We start from the raw sequence: 24,746 nt of genomic DNA, 5'->3' as shown, positions 1-24,746 counted from the left end.
CCCTCCAGCCCGGGACACACTCTACGGGCGACTGGGGGGGCGCGGCGAAATCTCCATTTCTTGATCACTCATTATTGCAATGAAAAAAGAAATGTAATGTACTTACAATCATACACTCTCAATTACACTAGGAAAAAGAGGGCTGATACTCAAAGCAAACGACAAAGCGGGCAGAGCGATGACGAGCACGTCCCTATCCCTCACACGGCCGAGAGCAAAAGTGATTTGTTTACCTCCCAGCGATCGGACAAGCAGTTAACTACCGTCTCCCCTGTTCGAAGCTTACGACCGTTCCAGCTGCCGCTAGCTACTTCCTATTGTTAAAGGACCGATGGTTTGTATTACGTATCGGAACAAATTGGCTGTTGGGTGAAGTTCAAAAATCATTCTTATACCATTATAGTGTCCATTTGCATTCTCTGCTTACGGGGATAGGGTCCTTGAAAAACAATCCAATTAGTATGTATATTTCTTACAGCACCTCCTGATATCTACTGTCCTCCACATACATATTAGCTAATGATTAATAACCACATCCTAGGCAAAGATATGCTTCACTATTTCAAAACCTATGTCAACTCTAGACAAACATAATACAGTCTTATTTACAAATTAGGTCATCAGTTAACCTACATGGCCAGATAGATGTGACCACATTGCCAGAATCTGTCAGCATGAATCATCGTTTTTCCTTAATTGCTAAAGAACATTTAAAAGTCTACTTAGGTTAGGGTATGTGATTTGAAGAGCGAATGGAAGAAGGAATAATGTCGCATGACAAAAAGCATTCAAATAAAATGGGCATATGCCTAGTATAGGACTAGGTACTTCACTAGACATCTATACTCTGTTTTTTTTCAATCTCGTCCACACGCCTGTGTGGTGTTTTGTATGGTAAAATTGGGTCCGGGCTTTAAATAGTTACGCTGTGTAAGTTTTAGGTAAATAAAAGGATATCTGGGCGTACATTTGCAACTGAAAAGTGTTTTAATAATTTACTGTATGCGAATTACACCGCTAATATTCGAAATAGGATATTATTATGATCATTGAATGTAAACTGAATGTAACTATCTAAAGCCCGGGACGCAGTGTTGCCATACAAAAACACCACAATACAAGTTTTTGTAAAATCTTCAGGAAAGCCTACATAAACTGATGCTTAACAAGCCTTTGTTGTGGGTGAGACTTAAACATGAATAAAAAGCAGTTAGATCCGAAACTAAAAAGGTCTTCTTTGGACACAGCCGAGGTCTAGGCCTATGCCGTCCTATCTACAATGAGAAAATTACCTAGTTAGCCCTAAGCTTTTACTAGTTTCAATTTATCAGGCCTACGCAACATCCCACGCTATTCCCTGCAATCATGCTAGTAATTCATCCCAATTAACAAGTAATATGTTGTTGTGTCGATTAACTGAAGCAAATTCTCCCGTAGGCCTAAAGCAATACAAAATTCAGTAGTATTAAGGTAAGCAAAAGTCTAGGGTTAAGCTAGCTTAGCACACAGTCCTCGGTGACAATTAACCTAATTTTAACACGCTAAAGCCTTCCATTTCCTACATATTTATCGAAAATACTCTTAAAAATATCAATCATATACAGAATATCCATAAGGAATAAAGATCTAAATCCACATAGGCCTAGACTTCGGTTGCACACACACGAGCGATCGAGCCTGCTTAGTATTCCTCTGAAAAGAGACATATATCGCCGTGGGAGGCGACAAACGACGAAAGCTGCGGTCACTCACTTCGGGTAATCCCAATTTCCCTTTATTTTCGTACTTGCTGAGGCCCTCGGCATAGTTACAAGACATTTTCTAGAGTTATTCCTTCAACTGAGGTCGGCGAGCGGCACCATTGTCAACAACACGGCGGCGTCCGAAATCGCCGAGCGTCGTGGGCGAGTCATAAAAATGGCATTTAAAAATTGGATAGAAACGACGAAAACGGTCGAAATTTATTTATTCATTTAGGAAAAATTATAAATTAATGTTTTTTAAAGTCGGAACATCATTATTTCAAGCTCTCCCGTCGTTTATTCACTTCGGGAGTTTGGTGGTCCAGCGGGGCTCTAGACGACGTGGGCATGTTTCAGATGGCGGTGTTGATTCGGTAAGGGACGTATTCTCGACCCGATTCCAAAAGCGCTCCCACTGGTTACATCACAAAGAAAGAGAAACCATTTAGAATACGTTTATTGATATGGAATTGGAAATGTGAACTTGGCCGCACCGCTTTCAAAAATGAAGACGAGACAAAGGAAAATGGCTCTTGGCCACGAGGAGGGACTTTATTATAAGCTTCGTGGAATACAAAATGGCTTATCGCTTCCTTTGTTTGATTTCTCGTGAATTCGCCGTCTCCTGGTTACTTAATTCCTCAAGTTTACTTGTAATAATTTATAATGGTGTACATTGTATACCGTAATTCCTGATTATGTCTCTAACTTGTACCATAAATTAAAGTATTCAGGCATAACTACTATATTCGATTATAGTTTAGAAGACATAAACAGAATCACAACTGGACGAGTTTTGCAACCAGGTTGCGATTAGATAAGTTGCAGATATGACTGTTCAATTAACCAGAATATTGACGTAAAACCCTAATTTTATCTTTAGAATAATAGTCCACGAAATCATGGTAATGAATAATAACAAGAAAATGCGATCGTGTTGGCCGGCCAGTTTTAATTATCAGATCTTGACATTTATCTTCAATATATTATTTTTTGAGAAATATCTGCTAAAGAACATCATTGGAAATGTGATAAACTCGTTAAATATATTAAGAAAAGACTTGTCATATATAAACAAGGACCAGATATTATTGACTTAGCCTTGGTTTTGTTATCATAGGGCTATTCATTGGTTTTTTCGATGAAATGCTTTAAATAACTGTGTATACATTACACTATATCTTACATAAAAACTATACCTGGTATTCCATACACATCAGTACGATGAAGGATTTTCAAATGCCGTATATTGATTAGAATATTTGTTTATAATTATTGATCTCTCTCTCTCCCTTCCTCTCCTCTCCCTCCTCCCTCCTCTCTCTCTCTCGCTCTCTCTCCTTCCTCTCTCTCTCTCTCTCTCTCTCTCTCTCTCTCTCTCTCTCTCTCTCTCTCTCTCTCTCTCTCTGAATAATAATAATGTATTCGCTATAATAATTCATACGATTTTAATAATAAAAATGGCAAGAACATATTTTTCTATACCACAAAAATAGAACTTTGATAATAATAATAATAATAATAATAATAATAATAATAATAATAATAATAATAATAATAATAATAATAACCCAATGAAAAACAATCCTTATAACAACAACAACAACACTACAAAAACAAATAAACAAACAACACGGGTGGGACCAAGGGACAACATCGAATTTGAATGACGTAACATTAGCACCGATATTATATATCATATCTATCAATTGCTTCCGTGGCGCTGCTGCCATTCCACATATACCAGAATAACCTGTGAGAGAGAGAGAGAGAGAGAGAGAGAGAGAGAGAGAGAGAGAGAGAGAGAGAGAGAGAGAGGAGGGTACAGTACAGTCGTTTACAGTTCGTGTTATCAATGTCTCCGTTCAAAAAGAACCGGTTTCTTCCGGTAATGAATTATTAGGTGGTGAATGTATTTAAATAGATACGGTTTTATTCATTTAATCTACCAAGCTGTTAATATGTTAATGATATTATTCCCAAAAAGCAATAACTTAATTCAACAATGCTGGCGCGGCTAACCAACTGTTTCCAATCCGCCCACCCCCTCGGGGTCCCCCCACCCCCCCCCCCCCCCCCCCCATGCCTTTCCGTACCGGCCTTAGTACCAGCACCGATGTATACGAATTTGCGATCGCTCTCCGATACAGATAAGATAAGATAAGGTTGGAATGGTAAAGACCACTAAATAATACTCTTGTTGTTTTATTCCTCAGAGGCTGCCGTGACGATCTGGAAACTTTGGGTAGCTCTCGGGAATATAATGACATACCGGGCTCTAGACTTAATCATAATACGAGGGCTCTCTCTCTCTCTCTCACTCTCTCAATACTGCTTTTGAGAGAGAGAGAGAGAGAGAGAGAGCTAACAATCGTATTTAGAAATACGGAAGTTCTCCATTCTATATAACAAATCAAAACAAAAACTAATAAATCAATTATTCAAATAAAAACTGAATCTCATGTAGAGAGAGAGAGAGAGAGAGAGAGAGAGAGAGAAGGGAGAGGGAGGGACGGACAGGAGAGAGAGAGAGAGGAGAGGAGGAAGAGAACAAGTCCCCCCGGGATTTGAGAGAGAGAGAGAAGAGATAAAAAAACAATGGATTAAGATTAATACCGGAAGTTCTTCCATATAAATAACAAAGCAAAACAAAAAACTAATAAATTTCAATTATTCAAATAAAAAACTGAATCTCATGATAGAGAGAGAGAAGAGAGAGAAGAGAGAGAGAGAGAGAGAGAGAGAGAGAGAGAGAGAAGAAAACTAAATATAAGACCAACATTTTTCCACATCAATCTCCCAGAGTTGGCCAAAAACTGGTCTCCGATAGCCTTGGTGCAGCCGACCTTACGTAAAAGTCTAGGGCGAGATAACTTATCCTTTCTTAACAGTCACTAAATCCGAAGGGTGACTCAGAAACCTGGGAAGTGACTCATATGTCGGTGATGTGGACAAATCGACTCCATAATTCCACTCCTGAGTCGTGGATGAACCCCAAGGAATGAATTAATTGTTGGTATTGTTCACGGTGCGCCACGTAGGTCTAACGATGTATAGTGGTAGGCTACTTTCCCTACTGCGCTCAAGGGTAAAAGTGAATATCTCTCTCTCTCTCTCTCTCTCTCTCTCTCTCTCTCTCTCTCTCTCTCTCTCTCTCTTTAAGAAGAAGAAGGACATAGGCAACAGTTACATTACTGCAAATAACAAAGAGAAAAAAGTGTCAAGTGCTATTGTTGTGCTCTTGATAAATGGAGGTTGTTAACAGGAGATATATCAACCGTTTTCCGAACAGTTTCTTTCTCTCGTTCTCTCTCTCTCTCTCTCTCTCACCTCTCTATCCTCATCGTCCTCTCTCCTCTCTCTCTCTCTAGCACCTGTTACACCTCCATCGAAGACAACAAAGCATTCATATATATATATATATATATATATATATATATATATATATATATATATATATAAAGACTGCTGTGTGTGTGTGTGTGTGTGTGTGTACTAATGAGAAAAGGTCACATCCTTCTATTCCTCCTACGCTCCTCGGCAACAGAAAGTAGTTTCGAAGTCCCGTTATCCATACGCCCACCTGGTTTGACAGGGTGCGTTTAGCTTAGCGGAAATCTATCGTTAATTCCCAGGTCTATTTCGCTTGCGATATGTACATACATAGGTAAAGGATTCAAATTTCTATGAGACACATCATTTTCCAGGCTCTGAGTTGGCTAACTGACACCCTAGGCCTAGTTCTATCTCTAGGCCTACACGCCAAGCATCAAATCGTCCATTTAAGAAAATGTTTTGCTAGACTTTACTCTCATGCAAAATACATAGATAATATTTTTAAAATATTATAAAAATGCCACTATATGAATAAACCTGGACTCAGGAAAAACAGAGGAAGTACGTGAGAACTTTTAAAAAAGAAACCCTAGACTCATGTTCATTTAGAACATACGAGACTTCGTGTCTAACATGCCACCCGTTATTATATATGATTATGCTTTGTTTTCCCTCGCTTTCTCGTCTTGGTAACTGACAGAGGTGGCAGTTTGCTTTCACCGTAAAGGGGGAGGGGGGAGTGTGGGAAGAGTATCATTAAGTGTTATTGTCTTCGTTTTTTTATCATCAAAGTGCAAAAACTATGGACAAAGTTAAGACACTGTTTTATGAAAGAAGCGAAATGTTTTGTACGAATCTGGAGACGATGGAGAAATGTACACTTCTTGGGCATATAACAAGTTAATAGGTACTCACTGAGAGAGAGAGAGAGAGAGAGAGAGAGAGAGAGAGAGAGAGAGAGAGAGAGAGAGAGAGAGAGAGAGATCGCTACGAACCCCACAAATTATTTCCCGCATAGATTCGTTGTAAATCCCTTTTACTGTTTGCATTAGTACTTTCAAATTTCAAATGAGAGAGAGAGAGAGAGAGAGAGAGAGAGAGGCGTTGCTCCCCCCATACAGTAATGACTAAAAGAGAGAGAAATGGATGGGGTTATACGGGCGGATTTTGACAATTGAGGAATAGACCTAAATTTTCTATAGAGCAGGTCTGGTGTAGGATTCTCTCTACACGGGATCTGTAACTCTACTAAAATGATCAGTAACGTTATGAAAAGAATCAGTAAATCTATATAGATGCTCAGACTGCCTTAGAAATGGACCATAGTCTATGAAAAGTGGATTAGAACACCAGTAAATAGCTTATGAATAAAAATAACTTACACATAAACACTGCGACCTTGAAGGTCTTGATCCTCGACCTTTAAAGGTCAACTTGGGGACACGCTGGTCACTATGGAATTATCCTTTTGACTCATTGACAGGATAAGGGTGAAAATAATTTTTCTGCACCTTATAAAGCCTCTAGTCTCTCTCTCTCTCTCTCTCTCTCTCTCTCTCTCTCTCTCTCTCTCTCTCTCTCTCTCTCTGCTCTCTCTCAGTTATAAGGTAACGGATAAAAATGGAAGCCGTATAGTTTATTCGTTCGTAATTTATAGAATGAAACCACGAGAACTTAACAAAACCACAAGAATCTCTCTCTCTCTCTCTCTCTCTCTCTCTCTCTCTCTCTCTCTCTCTCTCTCTCTCTCTCTCGCTAATGCAAGCGCGCATACGTCCTAAATAAAACCTTACAACACCAAAACTGACCCACAAGTTTATCACAGCCATCATCAAAAGTAATCAAGAGAAAATATACACAGCCACTTTCTCCCATTACGAAATCTTGCTTTATGCGAACACACTTTTTTTACGGATTCGTACGAATTGATATTTGGGTCAGCGTATAGCATACATTAAGTGGCTGGGACTGTCTTTGCCCACCACTTACAGTCTCGCTGACAATTAAGTGGTCACGATATACCACATAGAGAGAGAGAGAGAGAGAGAGAGAGAGAGAGAGAGAGAGAGAGAGAGAGAGAGAGAGAGAAGAAAAGAAGAAGAATATACGTACGTTACGTTAGTACTACTACATGTTCCTATAGGCACACACTATAAGATGCTGGTATGAATGTATGTATGTATGTATATAATGCTCACACACATAACCTTTTAATACTAAAGCCTTAAATAACATAACCGCTCAAAATAAAATGAAAAAAAAATAGCGTCTTCCCAAGGTATCTGAAAGGCAGTTAAATTTTATCTTTTTCTCCAAAGATTTTAAGTTTACTTCGTCAACATCGCAAGCCAGGGCTAACAAATAACTTTCAGAGCACTTATTTGCCTCAGCCAAATAAGTCTCTGTAATAAAATTACAAATAACAAATAGAAAACATTGTCAAAACAGTTGCGCATTTTGCAAGTTACTCCAGAAGAGAGTTTGCGGGAGCTAGGGGGTCCTGTGACGTCACATTTACATGGCGGGGGTGCCACAGAGAGCGTCTTTGGACGATGTCCATAATATCTATAATGGCACTATGGCAGACGAAAATTGAGTGGTATTTTGGGGAAGGGGGGAAGGAAAGGTGGGGGAGGGGTTAGGAGGGCAAGGACCATCTAGCCTTGGATTGAAAAGCGTAACAGTTACATTACGTTTAGTTTCACCTTTTGAAAATGCAGGTGTCGTGTTCCTGTTTATTTGATACGTTGAGCTTTTCTGTATTATTTTATCACATGACTGGGATCCATTTTTCATGATCATTTGCTTATTGAATATTTGTTTACGTTTAGATTATCTACTACATTGTGTTTAACTGTTAATTCTATTGTTTACTGGTTGAATTCTATAGACCAATGTGGCTACTGAACGAGAAACCGACTCTCAACGAAGTTGTACGCAAGGAGATAGACCGACATTAATATATGCACGTGTATGCGAACGTAAAACCTACATAAATATACATCTACGCTACGTAAAGGCTAAAAAAAATCTATATTCTATCAAGTGCATGATGTCACAGATGACATCACACACAATAGAAAAGGGGCTAAATCAAGAAACTGACGTCACTCGGGTACGTCTGTTCGTCTGTGTGTCTGTCTGTCTCAGAAAGACTCCACCGCCGCCACCGCCAGTTGCTGCCCAGAATATATCCAGAGAAGAATAATAATATACGACAAATATCTTATAAATGGCTGAGCCCTGACCCTCCTTTTTTCTGAATGCGGGCCCTTGTCGTCTCGTCATATATATATAAGCGAGGAATCTGTCACGCCAGGAGGTCGGAGGGATTGGGTGGGGGAGAGAGAGGGGGGCGGAATTGGAGGTGGGGAAAGGGGTGTAGATGTCGCGCGCATTCCTCGTGTTTCTCCTCGAATTCAAACAAACAAATGACAGGCGCAATTCGGCCTGTTGGGATGTGGGTTATAAATAGGAACGAAATCCTTTGCGTCTAATTCGATATTGAAGGCATTCCGTGAGGTGGTATTACATTTATACCAATCAATGACAACGCTCTGAGAGAGAGAGAGAGAGAGAGAGAGAGAGAGGTCAAATGGTGCAAGTCATTTGCATATTGGAATGAAGATCCATTGTGCAAGGAATGGGTGTGGGTCGGGTGAAGGAGGGTAACCGCAGAGAGAGAGAGAGAGAGAGATGATGTGAAAAGTTAGAGAATCAGAGAAACGAGAAACATCAATTTGTAATGAAGGTCAACGCTGTCCATGTTGGCTACGCCGTCCCAAACTATTTGTGTCCTCCTTTGAAACGTAGTTCAAGGAACGGCAAAGTACTACGCTTTAATTATTTGCGTAATACAACTGCGTTCTACTTATTTTACTTATATTTATCTACTTATATTTGACAGGACTGGTTTCAAAGACATTTTCCTCGTAGCGTCTACAGCTGAGATCTCTATTATATACTCGACATAGGCTCATATCTGCTATGTGGCATAGCGTAATAAAATCAAGTTACCTAGACTTATACGCTGCTATAATCATCAAACCAAAATTACCTGAGAAATTCCATTATGAAATATGATATACTACTGATCATAACTAGGCTTATTTCTAATAAGTAGGTCAGGATGAAAATCAATTGTGAAATAATAGCTTTCATAACTGCACTAGGCGTATTTCTGCTATTAGCCTATGAAGTAATTAAAAAAATGAAATATATAACACTTTATAACTACACTAGGCCTGTTTCTACAATGCAGTCTGAAAAACAAATCAAATTATGAAATATTCGATACAGCCATAACTGCACTAGCCCTATTTCTGCTACGAACCCTAAGAAACAAATCAGTTATGAAATATATAACGTTAACTTTATAACTACACTAGGCCTATGTTTACTTTGTAACCTATAGGAAGCATATTGCACCCCGCATGCCTACCTCTGAAAAAAAAACCTAATTTGAATATAAAACAAACAAACAAACATCCATCAAAAGATGAAGGTGAGTTTAGACAATAACTGATTGCTTCCTGTGTTATCGGCGCATACCTTGCATGACTTCAGCGAATAGACCAATCTCTCTCTCTCTCTCTCTCCTCTCTCTCTCTCTCTCTCTCTCTCTGGTTATGAAATCACCGTCAAACGGCAGAGGAAGTAATAGCATTACATATCTGTAATCCAATTTAAATTGAAAAAAACTCCCAAAGGAATATACGGCCGAGTTTGATGTTCCGACTCGGTGCGCAATGTAATTATGTATTTTGTACGTTACGGGTATCTGTCAGATTAACTTGGAGAGAGAGAGAGAGAGAGAGAGAGAGAGAGAGAGAGAGAGAGAGAGAGAGAGAGAGAGAGAAAAGCATTATTTGTTGTTACGTACTAAACGATCCCAAAGCAATATACCAGATGGTTTCAATGCGTATTTAATTTCGTGCTATAATTTTGAAAAATGATATATATTATATATATATATATATATATATATATATATATATATATATATATCTATATATAATATATATATATATATATACAATAATACAATTAATAGAATATGAATTTCAAGTAAAATAGTTTAATCGAATAAAAAAAAAAAGTAAGTAATAATGAAAAACTTTTAGGAAGAATTTGAAATCACCAGACATTAGCTATGAACGTATTGGCAAAGTTTTAAATGTCAAATTGATACCAGAAGGTTTTGTTTTTCCTTTGGCCCATAAAAAAAATGTTTCCACATGTAATATATTAAGTCAACGTCTCCAGTAGCTAAGACAAGCCGACGTTTTCAACTGGTGAAATGATGAGATAACATTTCTATGAACGAGTAGGCCTATGTGTGGCATTTTGAATAATAAGCTGAAAGCAAACTTTTCCCGGTGCGTGTTTAGGCCTATGTGTGTCATTTTAAATAACAGGCCTATGTGTAGCATTTTAAAGAGTAGGCCGAAAGCAAGAGTTTCCTGGTGAATATCTAGGCTTATGAGTGACATTTTAAACAATAAGCCGAAAGCAAGTTTAGAATAGCAAGCTGAGAGCAAACTTTTCCCGTGAGTATCTAGGCCTATGTTTGCATTTAAAATAGTAAGCCGAAAGAAACAGTTTCTAGTGAATATCTAGGCCTATGTGTGGCATTTTAAATACTAAACAGAGAGTTTCCTGGTGAATATCTAGGCCTATGTGTGGCATTTTAAACACTAGACTGAGAGTTTCCTGGTGAATATCTAGGCCTATGTGTGGTATTTTAAACATCAGACTGAGAGCAAATTTTGCCTGGTGAATATCGAGGCCTATGTGTACCATTTCAAACAGTAGACTGAGAGTTTCCCGGTGAATATCTAGGTCTATGTGTGGCACCGTAAGTCGTAAACTAAGCGCAAACGTTTCCCGGGGAGAATGCGTTTAACATTTTCAGTTAATATGCTAAGAAAGCGTTTCCAGAAATGATACAACTGGCTGAATAACGAAGAGGTAAGATAATTCCTCCTAAAGCTGGATGGAGAATATTAGTCTCACAACGCTCCATGACAGATTAAGAACGTTTTAAATAACATATTTATAAGATCAACGGTTCGGCGGACAGTAGACTGAGTAACGTTTCCGATGGGGAAGTGGTAAGATGACGTTTTAAGGTAAAGGCTACAGAAAAACGTTTCAGAATGCGAAGATGTGAGACTAGTAGCTCTACAGATCAGAATCAGTGACGTTTACGGTGGTAAACGTAACCAGAGGACTGACTTTGCATGAGAAAACGTTTTAAGCGATGAAGCGATCATATAAAGTTTTCTGGGGCGGGAAAATATTGAAATAAATGAATATGTGAATCGAAACCATGCAATACTTAATGGATATACTATATAAACATGGAATTAATACCCTTTACAGCTTATAGCACTAGAACTAATAGATACTTTCTTTTGTGTTCCTGTGTATTTTTTGCCTGTCCCCATTCTCCTTCCATAACAGATCTTGGGAAACAATAAATAATAAATAAGCAATCAAGGAAGAGGAAAAGTAAATGAAAAAGACACATAAATTGAAAGTTTGGAAAAGAAAAAAAATGCCACGAAAAAATAAAATATGAAATAAAAAATAAAATCCTATAAAACAGAGGAAAATAAAATAAAATGTAACCAGAAGAGAAAAACGAAAGAGCGAATAAATAAAAGATTAAATAAAAAACATACGAGTACGAAAGAGAGAGAGAGAGAGAGAGAGAGAGAGAAGAGAGAGAGAGAGAGAGAGAGAGAGAGAGAGAAAAGTAAGTAAAAGGGTCAGCTGACCTCTTTAATTCTCCATGTGACGTTGCACTAGCCTTCTCCTAACCGACCGGTCCCTCCCCCCCTCCCTCCCTCCCTCCTCCCCTACTTCCCCGAGACGCCTCCCTCTTCCCTCCCGTAGCAAACACCCTCACAACCCCCGACACACCCAGAAGATTCTCAGAAATTCTGGTGTATCAACCACCTAATCTTTATTCCGCAGACGCTTAATTTCATTTTTTCTTGACCCCACAGGAGGATGGTGCCCATTTTCGGCTGGGTAGACCAGTGGGCAGTAGCTCGGGAACGGTTCACGGACCTAGCAATATGGGTACGTTGGTATTTTGAAGGATAGGCCTACAAGACGAATTCTAAAACCGTTGACCACCATACGAATATATTCTAGATTACGTACCTAAACGACAATTACCGCGAAAGATTGAATTACCTCCACTAATATCAATTAATCGTAGACATTTCCGCAAAGAAAGCAAGTCATTCCTCAAAGGAAATAAAGGAAACGCGGAAAGTAAATCGATAAATGTGAAACATCAGCCTAGGTATGCAGTCAGTCACAAGGTCGCGTCTGCATTGACAGCGACAGAGCAAAGTGCAAAGCATTATGGGACTTGAGGAGCTTCCTCCTCCTCGCTCTCTTCCTTCCTCAGCCTTGAGGCGGGACTTTCCTATACTCTAGCTTCCGTCTCGGGTGCTTAGTTTGAGTCCAGACGTCTACAACAGGCTAAATATTCCCTAAATTGTTTTCTCATGTCGTCTTAATTTGAACGAGTTACCAGGACGACTTTACTTAGTCTCGTGTCCTCTTCGACTGTTTGACTTACGATGACCTCGACGATTTTGCAAGCTGATTACCTGCTATATTTTATTATAAATTAAAAACAAATTTTAAGCAACAAAAAAGAATGGAAAATACGACAATTCGACAGGGTTCGGTCGAAGAGTGAGAGTTGCGCAACTGGTCGAATTTAAATATTTGCGGTAATTGGTACCTGTTAAGGTATGACAGGCATGCAGTTACTCGTATTAGTCTCAATAACTCTACAGCCTGTTATTTGTTTTTATTTATTAATTTGTTAGCGACTTGTAATCCCAAGACATCCCCCACAATTTGGCCTAATAAATAAATACATAAATATTTCAATAAATCCTTACGGCAAAAATAACACAAACTGACAACTATTGATCTTTGGGTTTTAGCCAAAATGCTCAACAACAGTACGAATACATTAATAGTCTTTTTAAACTACTGTCTGTCACGAAACGCAATGCGTGTACGAATGTCGATCGACGTACACACGAACACGAAGTTATACGCGCACGAGTATTATGTATACAATTGCGTATTCATATGTATGAAATCCGGGGAAATTACACATGCATATGCGTATTTATAATAGTCATGCTTGCGCTTTTAGACTCATAAAACTACTACAGTGTATATCTGGTGGCTCAATTTCAGGGAAGTTTTATGCACACAGCGTTCATTCTCGCTGAAAGCATGACGTGGTGAGAAATGAGATATAAATATCCATGAAATAACCAGAAAAAAACAAAAACTCATGATTAAGGCGCTCATTTGATTAGTGGGCTTATCGGTCTAAACTGATTATGTTCTTTCTTAGAGGAAGGGATCTTAGGTAGTAGGCCTAGATAATGCAGTTGTATGGTGTATTACACACGCACACACACACACACACACTACATATACACAAATATACTAGGAAAATTGGGGATTGTACTGTAGTGTATAACAACGCTTGATGACTCCCACATGTGAAAATGTGTAGTAAATATAAAACTGTTGTAACTTACACTAACGGAAAATCTCCTTCGTAAAAAAAAAAAAATAGCGTTATTTTATAATGAAATCATCATACAAACTTCCAAGTTCAACTGAAGATATATATTTTAAAACTACAGGAAGGTTTGTTACTAATGCACTTAAGAGAGAGAGCGAGAGAGAGAGAGAGAGAGAGAGAGAGAGAGAGAGAGAGAGAGAGAGAGCGTCCCCTTTCACCCAAGTCTAAAGTTTATTAGGCAAATTGAAAAAAAAAAGAGAAAATATCTATATATCAATTTCCAGAACCCAGACAGAAACAAAACACAAGATCCCGGAGGCGGGAGGGGGAGGGGGAACACTCCACTCCGGAGAAAAGAACATTCTATTTTTGACTCGGTAATACCTATGCAAGCAAGACGTCTCCGAAGAATCTTAAACAAACTTCGGAGGAAAAAAATATATATTATGCATCAGTCTCCCTTGTCACGTCTGAGGCTCCACCACCTCAACCGCTCCAAGATCCGGCCCCCACCCCCCCCTCTACAATACCTTCCTAAACCGTCATTTCCCCTTCCCCATCACCATATCATCTCCCTCCCCCTCCCCCTCCCCCCTACCAAAGCTCAAGTAAGCTGATAGTCGCACCAGACGGAGTTTCAGATCGATCGTAGTACTATACTGTGGAGATGACCTACATGAATTTCTCCAAGGACTTTATTGATTCATGGGGCAGTCATGGAGAACGGACATTGCTGGTTTCAAGGCAACGGACTAATATATATATATATATATATATTATATATATATATATATATATATTAGATAGATAATTAAACAATATTTTTACTTGGAAATGCGAATAGTGAAGTTGCTATAGGCCTAATTTTCACCCGGCAGCGAACACATATAATGAAGTTACAATAGGATATATAATGAAGTTACAATAGGCCTATTTTTATCCACAACGGACAAAGATATAACTTGAAGCCTGTCCTTGGATATAAAATGAAGTCACAATAGGCGTAACTGATATGTACAACGGACAAAGATATATATAACTTTAAACTTGGGCTTTGAAATATAATTAATGAAATACCTATCGGCCTATTTATTTTCATTCAGCTTCAGTTGACTGGGAAAGGTTTCAAATTTAAAAAAGCAAGAGCTTTACCGTCCATTACTTGTCTTCCGCAACTGACCAACTCGTCAATAAGGAGAGATGACTCATGACTTCTAGACGCACCTGCAAAGGCTGACGCAGCTAAGAGTCCTTTTTAAAGTGTTCCTTCTGTATCTGCGCCTAATATTCTGTTCCCGAATCTTTCTTTTAACGCGTCTCTTTCTTTATTTCCGACTTATAGGCTTCTTAAGCAATAATAAAGACGTTTGAACTTTATTGGTCGACCTTGCGTCAAATCGGTATAGTGATCGGTTTAGGTGAGTCTAAACTGCATGCGTGCTCCAGGATTAAGCGCATTTGATTACAGTAGTACTACAGGTTAGCTATACACACACTCTCTCTCTCTCTCTCTCTCTCTCTCTCTCTCTCTCTCTCTCTCTCCTTCATTGTAGTAAACATATAAGACGAGTTATAAAAGAAATAAATGCATTATCTAAAGAAATCTAATAATATTTCAGATGCAAATTCGGTCAGCCATGGGCGATACAATAATTACGAGAATTGAATATTTATTTCTTTAATATGTTAAATTAATAAAGTAACAACGTGAATTTTTTTTATCACAAGGCAATTTAATCAGGGAAGGACAAAATAGGGACTAAAATGTTAGAAAATCCTAGGATAAAGAAATGAGAAATGTCTCCAGTTCATACTGACATACATACACACCTCTACACAAATATACCTGTGTATGCGCGTATTTTACATACGGCGCAAGTGTAGGATGGGAAGACCCACACACCCTATTCTCCCTCGCCCCTTCCTTCCCCCCCACTTGTACCCCATCTTAATTTAAAGGGATACTACGCCCAGCTAGACCAACAAACCGCCCAGCGCTTTAATTAGACGAGAATTAAAATAGTGCTTTGGGGTGACTCGTCCTGACGCCGTTTTCCAGATGGAAACTTTTTTGGAGCGAGTTTCTTTTGTTTATTTGGATGTATGTCTGTGCTTTTGAGTTATAATTTAAAAGAATATTAATTGATTTTGCCTTTTCCTGCTGCTTTTGAAGATTTAGGCCGATAGATGGGTGGGTTCACATCAAGTTTGGACCGAAATCAGCCTAAGGGTGGACGAATTTGATAAGGTTTTGGGAGAAATCCAAATTCCTTCGTTATCTTCCTAATTATAAAAGGGACAAATAAAGCCATTTTATGAAGCAAAATTCAAAACAGAAAAAATAAACCAATTGAACACTAAAAATATTCATATAAATTTGAATTAAAAAGGGTAAGTTTGACCTCACCACTCAGCTCTGGCATAAACAAACCTAATTTGAGACGCGCCAAAGGAGGGATAATTGATTGTCTGGTATTGTGTAAAGTAATTGTTTATGATTGTGTGCGCTTGTGTGTATATATATGTATGCAAGTGTATGGACATATTGATACATGTATTGACAAGTATCTTACTTTCTACCTAATACATAACTCTGGAAACCTATTTCTTCTTCTACGTTCCAAAACAATTTGAATATCTTGGTTATTCATCATTCAAAATAACTTTTAAAAATGTAATACCACACAAAATAATAAGCAACGCTGGGTCTGGTCAGTCTCCAGACGGGTTACCCACCAGGATAACAAGAAAATTACTAATTACATTACTACCTAATCAAACTACTTATAATTACTGATTACATGACAAGTACTCCTGTAATATATGGAAGTAATTTGTATTTTTCATACATATCAACTCTTTGGCCCAATTTAGCCAAATTCCATCGTATTAACTATGCACATGGTAGTGACACGACTATGGTGGGTCACTTCCCTCTCTCTCTCTCTTATTATTATTATTATTATTATTATTATTATTATTATTATTATTATTTAACTGGAAAACTCTAAAAAAAACTATTTATATCTGTTTTCTGTATCATTGTTTATTTAAAGCATTTACAAAATAAATAAACGAATAAATATTTAAATTGCAAAATAAATAAATAAATAATCATTTAAATTGCATAATAAATAAGCAAATAAATGAATAAATAAATAAATAACAAGTCTCTCTGCTATTTCTCCTTTTATCCATCTATTTCATTCCCCTCCTTTGTGTCCTCTTTTCGTCTACCCTGTCTCTCTCCCTCTTCCTCCTCCGCCGGTTTCCTCCCTCTCCCTTCTGTCTTCCTCTTTCTCGCCTCCTCCTCCCATTTTCCTTTCCTTATTCTCCTTCCCACTTTTTCTCTCCCTATTCTCCCTTCTCCTCTTCCTTTCTCTCATCTTATTCTTTCTCTCTTCCCTTCTCACTTCCCCTTTCATTCCTTTCCTCCTCCTCCTCCTCCTCCACAACGAAAACGTATTTCTCATTCTTAGGCCTAGATTCAGCTAGGCCTATTCAGGTTAGGGTAGTACTTAGCATCGCAAATTCCCCCAAAAATATACTAAATAAAATTATTTCGACCTGATTAATTAATACAGAAATGAAAGCATTCCTTATAATACAAACAAACAAATAAATAAAAAAGATATCTTTACTTACACAATAAGTGTATAGATATTTAAAAAAAAAGTGTTCAAGATGGTACTTACATCATGGTACTAGTTTGTCTTCTTCATATATTTGGCTGAGAATCTGGAATCAATAACTTCGGTTTTATTGTAAGATTATTTGTAAACCAAAAATAAATGACCTTTACAGGTGTAAATATCTAAGTTTTTACATGATTTTTAATCTAGAGTTCAAGTTAACGATGTTTGCTCGCCGTAATGACAGTAGAAGTGTAGTTAAACAAGATTAGGCCGTTGTTAGATTGTTTACAAAACCATTAACGTGTTCTTTTCAAGCCACAAGATTGACACGCGACACTTATCTATCTTTTTTTTTTTTGTTACAATTCCGTAAAATACAGAAACTGCGCATTTCCTGTCATTTAAAATACAGAAAATACGCATTTCCTGCCACTTGACTGTAATAGTGTAATCTTAACACTTCAAAAACGCAGACGAAATTAATACAATATGGAGAAAGGTACTATTGGAATTAATACCAGTTTTTATTCAATTTATCGCTCAATAGATGGCGCTGGTTGTGATCTTCATCTAATGGATAAAAAGGTTTGAGTGGAGTCCTTATCGGTAAGAATTATAACTCTTCCTTACTCCTGACTTTCGCTTCCTATTTAGTTCCTGCTTCCTGCTTGGTGTACTTCCTACCCCATTCTACCCTTCCCTACCATACCCCAACCCCAATCCTTTCGTGAATAACCAAAAGCAATCTTTTGTCTTTAAGGTAAATGTAGGCATAACAATATATTCCAAATTTGCACAATCTAAATCACAAGTTATTTTTTTCTAGATCAATAGATAGATAGACTGACATACAAGCCTCGGTAGTCGACTACTAACTAGACGCTTTAAAAATCTTAGTGTCTATTGCAATTGCTTTAATATCATCGCCCCCTCCCCCCACCACAGCCCTCCCCTTCAGAAGAGCGTCATTGGATATATACTATTCCTGGCGTGATTAAAATCCAAGTACATTTTTAGTGCAGAAAAATGAACAGTTTAATGACCAATGTCGTGTTGCAATCACCCTTGCATCGCAACATGTTGCTTGCAATACCGAGATGGAAATAAGCTCTATTTTGTCGTAGCGACCGACGCACGAACATACACGCAACTCCACCTTGGGATATGATTCACTCCCAAAATGGAATTAGCTATACCCTTGTACCAAGCCCATCGGGTGTATTTTCGAATCTGGCCTGGGGTAGATACTGTTAGGTGTAAATTATTGCTAAAGTATTTGCAAGATCCATGGCTCGTTCCCAGTCTAGTATTAAGGAACACGGGAGCAAAGCACGAGTTCTGCATTTGCCCAAGACTACAGTATAAAACAGTGTTACCAGATCAGTTTGCCTCGAATTCCCCGAAAATCATGTCAAAATTTCCCCAAATTGTTCAAAAATTCCCTATTTCCCAATAATTCTTATAATCAATGGGTAAGGAAAATTATATACCTTATTAACATAGAAAAACACTTACAATAACAATAGGTACGCTCAAAAAGAACTGGCCCGAGTACTGATGATTTAATACAGTTGGAGATAACTGGCCTTGTGCCAGCACGGTCTCTTGACCCTAGAGTAGCCCGTAGATAAAAAAAATGACCTGAGCATGTGATACGTAGCAGTGTGCCGACTGAAATAGAGTACCTGTCACCCCCGACTCGCACACAGAAGATAGAGAAGAATTTGTGTTTCTTAGCAGGTAATATCAGCGGAAAGGCCAGGAAATTCTACATACAAACATGTACATATGATTTTTGCTACTTAACTACATAAGATACAAGGTTGTGATTAGTGGGTATAACGAAGGTCTTGACACGGGTCTTTACAATCTAGATGAGATACAATATCGTGATCAGTGGGTAAAGGTCTTTACACCAGTCATGTATCACTCACTGACGTGGTTAGGGAACTAACTATAGATATGACTATTGAGTAATGACCACCATAAGTCTAGGAGGACACAACTGAAAAATCACCAGTGGCTTAATCATACCCTCCGGAGTATACTTCCATTGACTGTCAGTCATGTTCTGTTCGTGTAACATGTTCAATTAAAAAAATATATATATTTTATACTGAAATATTAACAATTAATTACTAAGGGATATTGATTGTTCATAAAAATGGTATTTTCAACGTCGTAACAAGGTTTTTATTTATTTATTTGTTGTTAGGCCAGATACCTGAAAATCACCAGAATTCTCATTCTTTCAAAACTACCAAGGTCTTTAGTCACTGGATACCACGATCTTCCATTTCTACGACCCGTTACCCAGTTGACCCACGGCAGCTTCCTCTTGGGTTACGTCCATGAGCCTAGCGTCACATTTTCCCTTACGTGCTCGTTCGTGTGCTGCACGACAGCTTCTTGATGGTGCCATGGTGTGTAGATGGCGCATTATGATGTGATGTATGGGAAAGGTGCTTGCAGGAATATGAAAGGAGACTCAATCGTCCATATAAAGACAAACAATAATCAGGACGACTTCAAAAGAAACGACTTGACTCAAGTCCGCTCAAAGAGGCCATTAATCCATAGTCTCAAGTCTCGGACAAACTGGAAGAAAGCAAATGGAGATTGTATCACCTATTTAACGTTTCTTTTTTTACTTCTTTATCATTTGTTTGTTTATCGAACAGATTACATACACCCAAATAACGATGGAATGTTACTGCTTATATTCTCTCTCTCTCTTTCTTCTACATTCTCACCGAATGACTCCATAAGTATATCTGAAGTTTGCATAATCTTTAGCCTCTTTTATCTCCTTCTTTCGTACAGTTATCCTACAAAGGATTACGCTGTTAAGGCCTACGTAGTGTCCACATTCTAACAATACACCGTATCCTTCTACATTAGCGTAATGGGAATAGGTCTAAGGACTACTTGTGGGGTCACTCACTATACTCTGTTTTTTTTTTCATCTGTCCATCCGCCTGTGTGTTTTTGTATGGTAACACTGCGTCCCGGGCTTAGATAGTTACATTCGGCTTACATTCAACGATAATAATAATATCCTATTTCGAATATTAACGGTGTAATTCGCATTCAGTAAATTATTAAAACACTTTTCAGTTGCAATGTACACCCCAGATACCTTTTATCTAACCTAACACTTACACACAGCGTAACTATTTACCGGGAGGCGCAGTGTTACCATACACAAACACCATTGGCGGATGGACAGATGAAAAAAAACGGAGTATAGTTCTACTATTATATTCTCCTCTCAAGAGAGACCGACTATATTAGAGAGAGCCATCATCCTCCTTGTCAGTTGTTATGTCTTTGGCACCTCAATCAACTAGAGGCTTTGAACGACAAAGACCTTCTTCAGTCCTCCTCTTCTTCGGGAAATCATTAATTAATCTTTGCCAAAGGAGGACGAATTTGTCAGTTGGTCAATGGCTGCTCTCTCTCGAGAGAGAGAGCCAGTGCAGCAGACACCATTATTCGCCTTAATTTATTTATTAATAATGGAGAGACGTTATTTTGAATCTAAAATGTCGAGGAAGACGTTCTTAAATAAAGGCAAATTTCCGACGACACGAACCAGATAAGTCAAGTGTCATCAAATCACCTGAATATTTCTGTTCTCAAGTGAAATCTTATATTTTATAACAAAATACCTACATTATTTTTTTTTATTGTTTATTATATATCTATTGATCATTTAAAAATATAAAAACAGCAAAATTATTCAAAATACTTAATTTGATTACATAAAATCTTATGAACTCTTCAATGGAATAAAAATTCAGTAGCTCGTTCGTTCATTCAACTTACTGAATCACTGTAAATGTTAGAAGTAGAGCCTCCATATTCCATAACTGCATTTTTGGTTGTGATAACCAATATATTATTACACATCTACTAATCGAACGGCTTTAAACCCAGGTTCAGGATTTTCTTCTCCAATCTGTGTACTTCTATGACTATAAAATCTTTTTTTTTTTCCAACAATAATTTCGGAGAAGGAAATTTATGTATGGTCCGTAAGTTCATATCAACAAAGACGTTGCAACTTGTAGAGACGTTACAGTTGATGATTAGTACCCGAGTGATTCATCGGTTTGTCTGTTAAATACGTCTCAGACAGGTATTAAGAACATTTACACCAACAATGTCCTTCTGGAAGGCTAGTATTGTCTCACAGTTACCAAATGGATAATTCAAATTCTGTAAATACGAGATCTTAATCAATATAACTTTTAAGAGTCCTATACTTAGGCTGCAATTGTAGGTCATCTTCTAGAGATACTTTTCTTTTTAGAAAATGCCGACACTTTTAACCATGTGGTGAAAATGTTTCCACAACTTTCCAGAAAATCTTGTCATTAGTATATATATATATATATATATATATATATATATAATATATATATATATATATATCATATCATATAATATAAAATATATACATATATATATATATATATATATATAGATATAATAATATATAATATATATAATATATATAATATATATATATCTATATATATATATATAAATCTATATATCGTTGTAAGATATGGCGGTTACTAGTAACTCGAACAATAGAAGATGATGTAGGAGGAAGTAAGTACATCTCAGGTGGTCCTTAAAATGCATTTATTGCGACGTTTCAAAACGCACAAGTTTCATTTTCAAGCTATAAAGACAGTAAACCTTAAAATTAACATTAAAAGCGCTGAAATACAAGACATGATACATTATAAATATGAAGATAAACACTAGTTGTAGCAGAACCACCCATCAAGAGAGAAAGGAAGGACGGAAGTCAGGGGGAACAAACCAGAAATGACAAAGGGCAACAACAGCTCACGTAAGGTAAAGAGTTGTCGAGGAAGACTGCTCAGTGTTCAATTGAGGAACAACAAGCTATTTAATAAACAAGGACTCCAGAATTGTCAGTAGTTTATTATTATTATTTTTTTTTTTTTTTTGTGCCATTCTGCGCCCGCCCCAGTATTTCAAAATCTTCGTATTGTAATTATGTTTACACTTATTGGCCTGTTGTCTGATATTAGAAAATTCTGGATTACCAAGTTTGTTTACCAGTTCGATAGCTAACACCCTTATGGCGATCAGTTGACAGCTTTAGTACCATACAGCAACGAAAACAGCTGAAATCTCTATATGAAGAATGGTGTGGATGGGTATGATACGACAATAATAATGATATAATGTCAATTCATCACAACGTCGAGTGTTAACAGTGTCATGCTGGCCAGTAAAAATCTAAAAGAAGCATTATTTATAGATTTCCCCATATACACCTGAATGAATAGATCGTTTGGAATCGGGTATTGCAGTAATTGCACATGTTTTAAACCAACAGATTATGTATACAAGGGTTGTAGACTTGTGACTTATAATTCAAGACACTTGCGTCTGCCGTCTGGTAACGTCTCCAGACAGACAGACAGGCCTAAGTTCTGAATCCAGTCGCGAGACATTATTCGGTTTTAGATCTATATAATTAACATACTGTATAGTATTTCCTTGCCTTTAACACTATATTGGCAGCCCTGTTATATAGTCTTCAGTCCACTTCTACGTCAGAATGAATGCATATATATATATATATATATATATATATATATATATATATATATATATATATAACTGAATCACGAAAGTTTGTTTACCAAAGTTCTGAATAGCTGTCGCCCTATATAACCCTTTAATTGTCCTGTCCTTGTGTCTGAGCAGATTGACTTAATCCTTTTGTTTTTTAAATTGTACCCATGTTTATGCTTGTTTGGGAAGGTTACTCATTCTCCAGGTGTACCGGATTCTAGGTACTAATCTCCTTATAATTCCTATCTGTCAGTTATACGACCTTTCTTGTACTGTCAATTCCTCATGTAAGTCAGTTTATCGGCTGAGTAAAGGACGTCGAGTCGAAAGATCTTGCAGAAATCCGTTGTTTATTTTTCCTTCGTGCTTATACATTTATATATATATATATATATATATATATATATATATATATATATAAATGTATAAGCCACGAAGGAAAAATAAACAACGGAGTTTCTGCAAGATCTTTCGACTCGACGTCCTTTACTCAGCCGATAAACTGCTGAGTAAAGGACGTCGAGTCAAAAGATTCTGCAGAAACTCCGTTGTTTATTTTTCCTTCGTGGCCTATACCTTTATTTATGGATTTATCACGTTCCAAACTTTCGTGATTCCATATATATATATATATATATATATAATATATATATATATATATATATATATTATATAACAAAGGAGACTTGAGCAAAGCTCTATTGGATCCAGGATATCAATATCAAAGTGACCATAAATTCACTAGTTTCATCACATGAATAAAATCGAACATCCTCTGGAAACATCTGGTTGAGAGAGAGAGAGATAACAGGAAAATCCGTTGCATTACTATGATACTATCTACTGCTGGGCTGGTGAAACAATGATGGCACGAGACGGTTTCGTAGCGCTAACCATTACGACCATTTTATGATTTTTTTTTTTTTTGGGGGGGTTACTACACAAGCATCCGTCTATTGTTGTTATCATTTCGTTCGTGTCATATCGTTTCGTAGAGCGCAAACAAAATGAATGCGAATGTGTTACTTATACTATATTCATTTTTAACACCAAAAACTTATTTTAAAATATACGTATTAAAGTCAATCCTGACCAAATTTTGACGTCCTCTGGTTTGTGAAAAAAATGAACAGTTGTCATATAACGATAATACATTTATTAATATTGCTCATACAAATAAGACACTCACTCAAATCGCTGATATATGAGAGCAAAATAAATACTAAGTATAAGTGAATGAAACAGTTAATGAATCATGTCAATGGAAAATAAAGCAACATCATTTTAACTTACTTGCCTTCTGATGTGCGCTGGCACCAACACAGCCAAAAGTCATTGAGAGTAATTACTAAGTTCTCAAGTGACATCCTGGTGGTTTTGGCAACTCGTATACGCCCTATGGCTCTTGCTCCTGCATCTGGAAAATAAAATCGTCAAGTAATTCATCCACAGTGTATTTTGTTACGTTGATGTTATGTAGAATTCTTCAACTGAAATAACTGTCATCTGACATTATTCATTTTACCCGTGGCCCAAATGTCACCCGCTTGTCACGGCGGTAAATAGTATTGCGCACATTTGAAATCCTCGAAGAAATGTCTTTAATTGGCCCACTTTAACGAAAACCCATTTATTCACCGTCACGAGATTATTTTATCAAACTATTACAACATGTGAGCCGGATATTAGTCAGCATTTAACTCATCAACGAAATATTTTGAGAAAATCGCACTTCGATCGTTTATGAAGCCGCACCAAAACAACGATCGAATCCCCCACGTGCGGACGAGGCCGGCGATGGGGGATCGGATTCCAATTCGGATCCCACGG

The 24,746-nt window shown here is 37.4% G+C and overlaps 1 protein-coding gene across 4 annotated transcripts in view; it reads right to left on the bottom strand.

The window, feature by feature from the left end:
- Positions 1-24,624, bottom strand: part of LOC135203785 (NAD-dependent protein deacetylase Sirt6-like) — a 52,833-nt gene extending 28,209 nt beyond the window's left edge. The window contains exons 1-3 of one of the 4 annotated variants that reach the window (XM_064233761.1): positions 24,493-24,624; positions 24,210-24,333; positions 1,753-2,157 (exon numbers count right to left, since the gene is read on the bottom strand). In XM_064233761.1, coding sequence (XP_064089831.1) covers positions 1,753-1,818 — 66 coding nt within the window. In that variant the 5' untranslated portion in view covers positions 1,819-2,157; positions 24,210-24,333; positions 24,493-24,624. Of the gene's footprint in view, positions 1-1,752; positions 2,259-24,209 lie in introns of those variants that run through there. The other 3 variants (XM_064233760.1, XM_064233759.1, XM_064233762.1) reach the window with 3 other exon arrangements.
- Positions 24,625-24,746: the final 122 nt, after the last annotated feature.

The sequence above is a fragment of the Macrobrachium nipponense genome, chromosome 36 (genome assembly GCF_015104395.2).
Source record: "Macrobrachium nipponense isolate FS-2020 chromosome 36, ASM1510439v2, whole genome shotgun sequence".
In the NCBI taxonomy this organism is placed as follows: domain Eukaryota; kingdom Metazoa; phylum Arthropoda; class Malacostraca; order Decapoda; family Palaemonidae; genus Macrobrachium; species Macrobrachium nipponense.
Note: the sequence above shows the minus strand (reverse complement) of the source record. Positions and strands in the feature narration are given on the sequence as shown.